The 11,749-nt window shown below is 47.4% G+C and overlaps 1 protein-coding gene across 15 annotated transcripts in view; it reads right to left on the bottom strand.

Moving 5' to 3' along the window:
• Window positions 1–1,136: 1,136 nt before the first annotated feature.
• LOC147015137 (uncharacterized) overlaps window positions 1,137–11,749 on the bottom strand; it is a 281,672-nt gene continuing 271,059 nt past the window's right edge. For 14 of the 15 annotated variants that reach the window (XM_085849628.1, XM_085849630.1, XM_085849631.1 and 11 more), the window contains 6 exons: window positions 10,865–10,945; window positions 10,652–10,722; window positions 10,201–10,293; window positions 7,470–7,520; window positions 5,742–6,996; window positions 1,137–5,572 (listed from right to left, as the gene is read on the bottom strand). In XM_085849628.1, the coding sequence (XP_085705754.1) occupies window positions 2,595–5,572; window positions 5,742–6,996; window positions 7,470–7,520; window positions 10,201–10,293; window positions 10,652–10,722; window positions 10,865–10,945 (4,529 nt within the window). In that variant the 3' untranslated portion in view covers window positions 1,137–2,594. The remainder of the gene's footprint in view (window positions 5,573–5,741; window positions 6,997–7,469; window positions 7,521–10,200; window positions 10,294–10,651; window positions 10,723–10,864; window positions 10,946–11,749) is intronic. The other variant, XM_085849620.1, reaches the window with a different exon arrangement.

The following is an 11,749-nucleotide window of genomic DNA, read 5'->3' as shown; positions in this document are numbered from 1 at the left end:
TTTTGTTCTGAGTAAATGTTGTCATGGCGCCGTCTGTTAAGTAAAACTGTTAAGTGCTTGTACATTCTCATTGTAGTCGGTTGTATTGCTTTCTATTTGCCTTGCTTGTAAATTGCATGATTGCCCTTGCTTGTGTTGTGTGTGTAATACATGTGCTCTATAATAACTGTCCTTGTGTGTAACGTATCCCGTTCGTCACGTCCTCCTTACACCACATTGAAAGTGCCATCTTGCATCCTGGAATGAGTAGTGGGTTTTGAACGCCCGAGTAAAGAGAATCGGAACCGTCGAGGTCGGTGATAACACCGCTCGGTTATCCCTGTAGCACGGAACGAACCGCTTAAGCGGTTCCTGTCCTAAGCCGACCTGCGGCGTGGTGCAACCCCTCGGTAGGTTACCCGCGTGGGTATTTAGGTATATCGACATTCGTCGATTCACCCTCTTTCGCACGGGTAGAATCAGGACTGGGTTGTGGTGAGGTTAAACCCCCACCCGTGACTGGCTCCTGGCGGTAGTTCCAGGAGGGTCACGACTGAATTGTCCGTCCGGTGGGCGACGCGGCTGCCATTAGAGGTACGTACGTGGCCGATCGCACGCCAGGCGGGCCAGAATTCGTAACAATATTTTTAAATCTCGTGTTCAGATCCGGATCTTCAGCAAAATCGAATCGATTCGTCCTCGTCACACCCCCAACCTGACCATCCAAGTTTCGTTCGAATCCGTCTGTAACCTTTTGAGAAAACCTGCTCACAGAAAAACAAGGGCGAAAAAAACATAACCTCCGTCTACCTTCGTTGGCGGAGGTAATCACAGTCCGATATGCAACCGCTAACAATGACTGGTATATTTATTTATTCAGCCATTGGAATTCCTGCGACGAGGTAAGGAAACAAATATTTTCGGCATTTGCAGATTGTGACCAACACAAAAGTGCATTTTGGATTGTGCGGAGCAAAAAAATTCCTTTTCCAAGGAGTGTGATGTTTCCATGCACACATGGTGTTGAATGAAGGAAAATGTAAATGAAAAGCTTCGTCAATGAAAGAAACATCGTCATCAATCAGACAATGACTGTTCCATAAAACAATTCGATAACGCATCAGAAAAGTTTTATAAGTAACTCAATCTGTCAACAATTCTGTGTGGTTTATATGTTTAATTTCACCTCATCATTAAAACATTGTGTAAAAGGCTTCTTTTTTTTTCTTTACATGTCATTATATTACATAATTGTTGATATACACATTACTTTTACAGGTGGACAAAACAGGCTCATTTAGCTTTGTCACAACTTTGGCTTTTACAGAAAGTTATTTTGCATTTTGAGACATCTTTGTACAGTCGATAACAAACCGTATTTGTATAAAGAAACAACAATAACAAAACAAAAACCACTGCTAATATTTACACAAGAATTTTAACAATCGCAAGTGTTAAAGATTTAACAGCACGCGCAATTCCCTGCAACACGGCGACGTTTCAATTTGAACTGTTTCATTATTTAAAGTAATCACAGACAAAAGGCACAATGTGGCAATTCCTAAAGCAGCGATAACATTACGATTCGAAGTTAGAACACCGAATCGTAAAAGTGAAACAAAAGTCAAACTTTCAAAAATTGAAATTAATAAACCCGATCGTCAGTTCGTCTCGATTTTACATCCTTTGGTTTGAAAATAAGCAATGAGTTCAAGCTTTAGCCAATTGTGGAAAAAGTGTGGCTGACTCTACGTAAATTACTGGGGGGGGGGAACCACCAAGTTGCTGCCTCTGTTTAATCGTTCCTTTCTCATACAAGCGTGGGAAGTGAAAAATCCTCTCGTGATCACATCAGTAATTTTCAACTCTTGAAGAGGCAGCCTGCAATTTCAATTTCAAGTCATCCGCATTCTCATTTTAAGTCTGTGCTTAAAGGGTTAAAAGTAATCGAATTACTTCCCTTTTAAAACGTGTGTGTGCATTTCGGACATGGTCCTCATGGACTACCTGGTTGATAAGAAAACTTTCCAGATTTAAACGAAAAGCAGACAATCATGGCAATTTTTCGCATTGCAATGCATCCACTTTGAGGTCAAACTATTTTCGAAAAGATCATATCAAGGCGGTGTGTGCGAATAAGATTTCGAGAGAAGCAATTCCGTTATGCTCCAGGAACTGGTTTGATCAGGTACCCTTTGAATACCGGGACTCGTAAAACACAAACTTTTTGTTTTGACAAACGGCATGCTACTATTCATCATTTATAAAATAAAGTAACAAAGTATACAAGCTTAAGTGCACTTTCACCGTTGCAGCGATTTGGATTCAAAATACACGGTTTCTAAACGAAAGAAGACTTCAGTTCATAAATATCAGTAGCAATTATAAACAAAAAGCAAAAGCACCCACATAAATGGCCAAAATAATGGCAGTCATCAGGACAAAAAACAAGTCGGAGTGCAAAGAGAAAGGAAGTACAAAAGCAGATATCAATATATTCAAACAGCCATCTATTGGTCTTCACAATCAGTGCAAGAAAAGGCTCACAAATGAGAATTTCCAAGGCTGTTTTCATGGAAGAATCTATCAGAGACAGATGAACCAAGGGGAAAACGTTATTGGGCGGGGCCTGAACACACGGAGGATTCCTGGGCGGGGCCTGAACACACGGAGGATTCCTGGGCGGGGCCTGAACACACGGAGGATTCCTGGGCGGGGCCCGGACAAACGGAGGGTTCCTGGGCGGGGCCTGAACACATGGAGGATTCCTGTGTGGGGCCCGGACAAACGGAGGGTTCCTGGGCGGGGCCCGGACAAACGGAGGGTTCCTGGGCAGGGCCCGGACACACGGAGGGTTCCTGGGCGGGGCCTGGACACACGGAGGGTTCCTGGGTGGGGCCCGGACAAACGGAGGGTTCCTGTGCGGGGCCCGGACAAACGGAGGGTTCCTGGGCGGGGCCCGGACAAACGGAGGGTTCCTGGGCGGGGCCCGGACAAACGGAGGGTTCCTGGGCGGGGCCTGGACACACGCAGGATTCCTGGGCGGGGCCCGGACACACGGAGGATTCCTGGGCGGGGCCCGGACACATGGAGGCTTCCTGGGCGGGGCCCGGACACACGGAGGGTTCCTGGACGGGGCCCGGACAAACGGAGGGTTCCTGGGCGGGGCCCAGCCAAACGGAGGGTTCCTGGGCGGGGCCCGGACAAACGGAGGGTTCCTGGGCGGGGCCCGGACAAACGGAGGGTTCCTGGGCGGGGCTGGGACAGACGGAGGGTTCCTGGGCGGGGCCCAGACACACGGATGGTTCCTGGGTGGGGCCCGGACACACGGAGGGTTCCTGGGTGGGGCCCCGACAAACAGAAGATTCCCGGGCGGGGCCCGGACAAACGGAGGATTCCCGGGCGGGGCCCGGACAAACAGAGGATTCCTGGGCGGGGCCCGGACAAACGGAGCGTTCCTGGGTGGGGCCTGGACAAACGGAGTGTTCCTGGGTGGGGCCCGGACAAACGGAGCGTTCCTGGGTGGGGCCCGGACAAACGGAGGGTTCCCGGGTGGGGCCCGGACAAACGGAGGGTTCCCGGGTGGGGCCCGGACAAACGGAGCGTTCCTGGGTGGGGCCCGGAAAAGAGCGTTCCTGGGCGGGGCCCGGACAAACGGAGGGTTCCTGGGCGGGTCCTGGACAAACGGAGTATTCCTGGGCAAGGGCCGGACAAACGGAGGATTCCTGGGCGGGGCCCGGACAAACGGAGCGTTCCTGGGTGGGGCCTGGACAAACGGAGTGTTCCTGGGTGGGGCCCGGACAAACGGAGCGTTCCTGGGTGGGGCCCGGACAAACGGAGGGTTCCCGGGTGGGGCCCGGACAAACGGAGGGTTCCCGGGTGGGGCCCGGACAAACGGAGCGTTCCTGGGTGGGGCCCGGAAAAGAGCGTTCCTGGGTGGGGCCCGGACAAACGGAGTATTCCTGGGCAAGGGCCGGACAAACGGAGGATTCCTGGGCGGGGCACGGACAAACGGAGGACTCCTGGGCGGGGCCCGGACACACTGAGGGATGCTGGGCGGAGCCCGGACAAACGGAGGATTCCTGGGCGGGGCCCGGACAAACGGAGGATTCCTGGGCGGGGCCCAGACAAACGGAGGGTTCCTGGGCGGGGCCCGGACAAACGGAGTGTTCCTGAGTGGGGCCCGGACAAATGGAGGGTTCTTGGGCGGGGCCCAGACAAACGGACGGTTCCTGGGTGGGGCCCGGACAAACGGAGGGTTCCTGGGAGGGGCCCGGACAAATGGAGGATTTCTGGGCGGGGCCAGGACAAATGGATGGTTCCTGGGCGTGGCCCAGACACACGGAGGATTCTTGGGCGTGGCCCGGACAAACGGAGGTTTCTTCCGTGGGGCCTGGACCCACGGAGGGTTCTTTCATGGCGAACGGACCCACGGAGGGTTGTTTTGCGGGGCACGGATCCACAGAGGGTTCTTTCGCGGGGCCCGGACACACGGATGGTTCTTTTGTGGGGCCCAGACACACAGAGGATTCTTGGGCGGGGCCAGGACACATTGTGGATTCTTGGGCAGGATCCAGACAGGGGGAGGGTTCTTGGGAGGGAGCCAGACACATGGAAAGTTCTTCGGTGGGGCCTGGACAAGATGAGGGTTCTTGTGCAGAGCCCTGATGTGCAGAGGGTTCATGCGTGGGGCCCAGATGTGCAGTGGGTACTTGGGTGGGATTCGGATGTACGGTGAGTATTTCAACAAGGCTCGGACGTGCAGACGGTCCATGAGCTGGGTCCAGACACATGGAGGGTCCTTGAGCAAAGCTCAGACAATGGGAGGGTCCTTGGATAGGGCCTGGACAGGCGGAGAGTTCTTGGGTGGTGCCAGGACAAGTAGAGAAGTCTTCAGCCAAACCTTCAACAGGGGCATCATATTCAATGGATTCCCAAAGCGTGGCAGGCTCCGCAGCAGGGCCCACCGGCATGTCAGGCTCCGCAGCAGGGCCCCCCGGCATGGCAGGCTCCGCAGCAGGGCCCACCGGTGTGGTAGGCTCCACAACAGGGCCCACCGGCGTGGCAGGCTCCGCAGCAGCGCCCACCGGCATGGCAGGCTCCGCAGCAGAGCCCACTGGTGTGTCAGGCTCCACAGCAGGGCCCACCGGCGTGGCAGGCTCCGCAGCAGCGCCCACCGGCATGGCAGGCTCCACAGCAGGGCCCACCGGCGTGGTAGGCTCCGGAGCAGAGCCCACCGGCGTGTCAGGCTCCGCAGCAGGGTCCACCTGCGTGGCAGGCTCCACAGCATGGCCCACCGGCGTGGCAGGCTCCACAGCATGGCCCACCGGCGTGGCAGGCTCCGCAGCAGGGCCCACCCGCGTGGCAGGCTCCGCAGCAGGGCCCACCCGCGTGGCAGGCTCCACAGCATAGCCTATCGATGTGGCAGACTCTCCCGCAAGGTCTCTGGCTGTGTGAACGTTTTTCGTAAGATCCATTGATGCAGTCAAGTCTTCCATGGATTCCTCTGATATGACAAGGTGTTCAATGGATGCTCTTGCTTTGGCAAGATTTTCACCAAGGTTCACGCATGCAAAACAGTCTTCTGCAGGTCCTGCAGATAAACAAGCATTAACTGCTGGCTGGAATCATACAAATGTATTTCATTTCCTTCAGAATATAATGAATGAACCTTCTTAACAATTAAAATGTTGCTCTGGTTAAAAGCTTCGTAATATAAATCAATTAAAATTGAAGCAAAGAATGCAATTTTTGCGACGTACTTTGACTCCTGTAAGCAATGTCTTCGTGCTGCATTTCAAAAGAACTGCTGGTGTCTCCAACGCCGTCACACTCAAGTGACTCATTCTGTTGAAAGATTTGACGCATCTCCTCGGAAGACGTTTGTAAAGCACAAGTGGTCCAACTTCTGATGTCATTCTTCTTGCCAATGTCCTCATAAACTTCTCCATCATTGTCCTTAAAGTTTGCATTTGTAGGTTCGTTCGATTCCCAATCGTTTTGCAGTTCATTCTCAGAATTTGAAGAATCTCTCTTGTCTGACATCCTAATTGGCTCCGTTACCCCTGCCATCACAACATCAACACTGCTCTCAGGATTTTCAAAGTAATTTACTGACAACTCATTCACCCTCATCTCAGGTGCCTCGTGTATAAAAATATCTGGAACTTTATCAGCTTCTTCCAAATATCCATGCACTTGCTCCATTCCACCTTGCAATCCCTTTTGATCTCCAAAACAAATAGCTTCTAACTGTTGATAATATGATATGGTCACAATTTGAGGTTCCTCCACACCACCATGATCATCGTCATTCTTACCCACCTTTTTTATTCCGCCTTCCTTAGATGCATCACACTCAGTCTGACCTCCAACACTTTCAGCATCCGCAATCTTTTCGTCACTTTCTTTTTCCATCGACATTTTCTCTGTATCATCATTGCGCTTCATATTTCTTAAAGCCTCTCCATCTCTATACGAAATCCATTCATTCTTCTCAGCAAGGAAAGTACTCTCCTTTTCTTGAAAACACTTCCTCTCTGCTTGAAGGGCTTCTTTGTCCTGTTCCAATTTATCAAAGCCCCGTTTCAAGTTTTCTTGAAGACTTTTGATCTGCTGCCATTCCATTCCCAGTGTTTCCCATCTTTGCAGTAATCGACTCTCATCTTCCCTCAGCTTTGCAAAACCAATGGACGATGCAGTCCTAATTGCCAAAATCTCGTGGAGATCTTTCAAGTTTTTATCTGAATCGCTTTCCTGACTCTGTACTTCATTTCCTTCCTTTCTTTTTCCATCCTCATCATTTGTCAGGCATATGTAGTCCGTTTTCACCCTCTCAATGTCATCTTCTGGCAGTACAATAGTTACAGCTTTGTTGGAGGACATGGCCATCGCAGATGCAATGTCGTTCTCGGTTTGTGTCGTGGTCGCCTCCGATTCCTGGACATTTTCTCCAGTTCGTGCACTTAATGCTGACATAGTATTGGAAGGTTTTTCTGTTGAGGCTTGTGTCAAAATCTGTAAAAGAGATAGACAATCCTATCAAAAACAGGAAAATAATTTGCACTGATAGTGCCGTTAATTAAGCACACGTGACAGCATCATCACGCTATGCTACAGACATGCCAGTGGAGAAAGATGAAGAAAAAAATTCCAGAAATTATATTATTCAAACAGACGTGCACACAAAGCAGAGCAATTGCACGTCAAAGGTAAAAACATAAAACGTTTTTATTGACTGCAAAAGAAAGCGCCCTGAAACGATCTATTTAATGATGGTGAAAGTGAAAGGTGTCGAAGAAAACCAAACTCAACGAAACTTCATCTCACCAAATTTTGAAGGAAAAGAATAAAGAAAGAAAGAAAGAGAATACAGAAATATACTGATTGACAGTTTCTGACACGTCTGAAATAAGAACATTGAGACTGTCAAACATCATTTATGCCTGGTCTTTTTTTTCTGATTACAAATGATCGTTCAGGAAACCCACCTCAATTTGATTCAAGATTTTCAAAACATCACAGGTGCTGCGTTGCATTATCTGCAAATTAAGACAAAATCAATGTCAACCAAAGATTATTTTATCCTCATTCAAACAACCTGTAAAACAAATATAGTGCAGCTCATTGGAGTGATATAATGCTCTCTTTTATTCTTCTCGCGTATGGCAGCTTCGCTGCCGGGTAGCTATCATTTTGTTGACCTCGGAAGGATGGCGGGCTGAATCAACCCCACCTGGTGTCAATTCAGTGGCCAACGGGGCCTGAACTCAGGACCCTGAGATCCCAAGTCAGCCACCCGAGCCACTAAGCCAACACCGGGCTTCACTCACTTCTACGGGCAAGCACAACAGCATCACATCCGTCTCTCTTGGATTCTGGAGAATCGACAGCTCTCAAAATGATTGGCATCTCCTGTAATGAGGCCAAAGCACTGTTGCTGTCATATTGCATACAGGTCGGTGGATTCTGTTCTTTACCCCCTCTCTTGTGGAGCTCCTCTGTCCTCAGCGCTTTGTGCTCTGAGCCTCCCCATTTTCTCCAGGATGCATGAACTCTTCCAGTAAGCTCATTCATTTTATTAAACTGCTCCTCCACTCCATCGCCTCGCTTCCTGTTCATCCATTCCTTTGCTTGTTCAACTGTGACTTCTGTACCACTGTCGATACATTGCGGTTTTAGTTTTTACTTCACTCTAGAAGTGATCCATGATCCGAGATATTGTATACAAAAGTAGAAAGTGAATATAACCTGAAATTAAGTAAAATTTGTAAAAAATAATATATAATAATTTGTAAAAAAAACAAAAAAACAACCATGGAGGCTTTACGCTTGTACGTACATGCTATGTATGCTTGAATACACTTACAAATATGTTAACTAATGATCAGGTAAACTTACAACTAGTCAAATCAATCAACATATCTGTTTGTTCGGTGTTATGTGGAAGTGGGGTAGATAGATTATGAGAATTATCACAGTACCCGCCCTTCGGGCGATCTTGTTTCAAGCAGGCAACACGTTATTCTGACGCATACCTTTATTTGGGGAGTGTATAGGAAAAAAACAAATTACCTGTATGAGGCAAAAATACACCTACTGCTTATAATTTAAAACACCTCACTGCACTGGAAAATGTGGGGACAGGAATACTGTGCTGTGAATGGTGGGGACTTGTAATATCCTCTCCCACCTGGAGGCGGCGCTACATCGCTACATGACACATTTGCATAGAGAATTTGCATACACACCCCCCCCACCACTGGCAAATATTAAAAGCATCTGCTCTTTGTCTCTTTCCTGGCATTTTGATTGATTTTGCTGGGAAATTCGTTCTGTATTTACCTCAGCAAATAAAAGTTCTTTTTATTTATTTATTTATTTATTTTATTATTGATAAATCATTTGTCGATTTCCAACCTGTCCGTGTTTGTCCTTTCCTTCTGTTGGTCTTGCATTGTCCGAACCAAGATAGACTGGGAGGTAATTACCACGGATTTGACCAAAAAATCGTCGGCACACACCTGCGGTTAAAACGCTCGGCCGCCCTAATTAAAACCTAATCAGATAACATTGGTGCTTCGCCGAGGGCGCGCTCCCCGCTCAGGTAACCACGTAAACTCCAGTTAAACGGAATAATGAGACGGCAGACAATGGAACTCGTGGTTAACTGGGTGGCGTTCGTGGTTTTAAATCAACCCACCGCACCACATCGTTAATTGTGAGCGGTGGTGGCTCCAGGTCTGGCTCTACCGAGGACAACCGGGGATTAATCCCCCTGAGTGACAAGCTGGTGTCTCGGTACCAGTGGCCGCAACAAGATGTTTTAAATTTAAACCTGATCACATGCATGGTCTAGCAGCCAGAATAATTTTTCATTTTTTTTTAATCTGCATTGTTATTTATTTATTTAGTTATTTATTTGATTAAAGTTCACTTGGGCTGCACCCAGATGGGATTGAGGGTAGATGAGTCTTAGCTGAAACCCGAGCCCATTCCAGGTTCCTCCTGATGACTTCATCTTTGCTTTTTGCTTGTTCGGTTTCCTTCCGATGACTCCAATGCAGTCCGTATTATATTTGGTCTTCCATTTGATTAGAATTTAATTTTTTTTCAATTACAAATTTTCCACCAGAAGAGTTGGTGACAACTCCTACTCAAGACTGGGCAGGGTAAGTATTCTATGAATACCTTTTTGTTTCACATGCAGCCAGTGGCTGCTGATTACATCATTGCTGGGAGTGCAGCTGTTCCGCTGACGCAATGCTCCCTGTTTCCAGTAAGCTGGTAGTGATTTTGCCAACCTTTGAGGGATGACGGGATGAGTCAACCCACCTGGTATTATGTCACGGTACGACAGAGAATCAAACTCAAGACCCGAAGATCTTAAGCCAGCCACCTTAACCAGTAAGCCAACACCAGATTCAGGAATAGCATGAAAGACTGGCATTTTGTATTTCATACATGAGAAAAGGTGCAAGGGAGACCAATATGTGTTTGTGTGCACATTGGGTAAAAACTATTTTTTACTGGGAATAAAGATCAAAACAGCAGTGTCTTATCACTGTTACATTACAGTTTTTAAAGCTTCTACAAGCCACTGTGGTGGATTCAAAAATATAAACTGCAAGTGGTTATGAGAAAGCAGACCTTGATATGGAAACATAGATAAACGTGTCCGGCACATCTCATCTGCATCATGCACTTGGCTACCCTTTTTACCTCTGCAATAGAAAGGCGTAGATTTCTGAGATCCCCTTCAGACCTTTTGTGAGTCTGCAGGCGACTGCCACCTGGCCACTGGCTGCTACCACTCTACAATGCAAATACAGGAAAAAAAAAAAGATCAAAATATCATGCATATCATAAAAACTCGTAACTGTATTGCTTAAGATGAGGCACCTCTCTTCTCTGAGTCAGCAACTCCATTGCAATCTGTTTGGCACTCCCATCTGAGCATGGAGCCACTGATGCCAACTCCCAAGTTCAAGTCACATACTGTACGAGTCACATACTGTTAATTTGCCCATTCTATTTTAACGTCTTTGTTTGACTTATTGTGCATGTACAAGCTTCGTCATGAACCTCAGACTGGAGACAATTAATCGACAGCGAACTTCAGTTGCACCACAACAAACATCACATTATGTAATGGAAATTAGTACGTTACTACCTTTCTCGACACACTGCTCCTCAATGTCTCCTGGCTAATGGTGGAGATATCCATCAACTCTTCTTTATGTCCTGAAAAACAATCATCATGAGACAAGGACAACCATGAGGTGGCGGTTCTTTCACAACATTGTAGAGGAAGACTGAGATTCACCAAATCAATACAACAGTTTGGTCAAAGGGATGAGGTTGTTGTGAGTGAGAAGGCAGTCACCTTCAGTGACATTGTTTCTTGTTGGTGAAGAACTGCTTCCTGATGACAAAAGGGCATAAACGAGGTTCTGCAGTGTTTCCACTGGGAGAAGAGGGGTGTGATAAAAAAATTATTTCTTGGGGCCAAGGATCATTCAGGTAAAGATGTAATAAATCAAAAGTAGGCAACCATGCTCGAGCCTATAACTTGTAAAGATGCATTTTTGTTTTTTGGTGTTGATGAGCAAGTCTGTTGAGACTTGGTATTTGAAAAATATGGATCCTATTGTTTGAGCATGAAATAAAAGCAAAGTGAACGAGAACAGCACTCGGTGGAGCACATACCCCTGCCAGGCTGAACAGTGAACAGTTTACATTTTTTTTATCCCACCGATACGCCGGCTGAACCAAAATCGAAATCGGCTTGTTCTTGTCACACACCCAACCTGTCTACCAAGTTTCGTCCGAATCCATCTATAACTTTTTGAGATATCGTGCTATATATCGTTTTTGGCCCATCTCTCAATGTTGAAGAATCACTGAAAAAAAATTCTACTATCCGGATCCCGATCTTCATCAAAATCTAATCAAGTCGTCCTGGGCAGACACTGAACCTGCACACCAAATTTTGTCTGAATCTGTCTACAATTTTTTGAGATATCCTGATCACAGACAAACAAACATATAGACAGGGGTGAAAACATAACCTGTGTATACATTCGGTGGCAGAGGCAATTAAGACAAACCATGGCAGCAGCTGAAAGAGCGACCAATACAAAAACAGAAGAGATGCTCAACTCCCTCCACCACTTCCACCAACCTTCACCCCACTACTTATTTCCTCAAGACCCTCATCCTCCTTTCTTCTCTATCTTGAGCATTGTTAATTAAGAGAAGGAATTGTGTG

Source organism: Eptatretus burgeri, chromosome 12 (genome assembly GCF_056783735.1).
Source record: "Eptatretus burgeri isolate ZD-2024b chromosome 12, Ebu_testis_v1, whole genome shotgun sequence".
NCBI classification, from domain to species: domain Eukaryota; kingdom Metazoa; phylum Chordata; class Myxini; order Myxiniformes; family Myxinidae; genus Eptatretus; species Eptatretus burgeri.
This window is presented reverse-complemented; position numbering and strand designations above follow the sequence as displayed.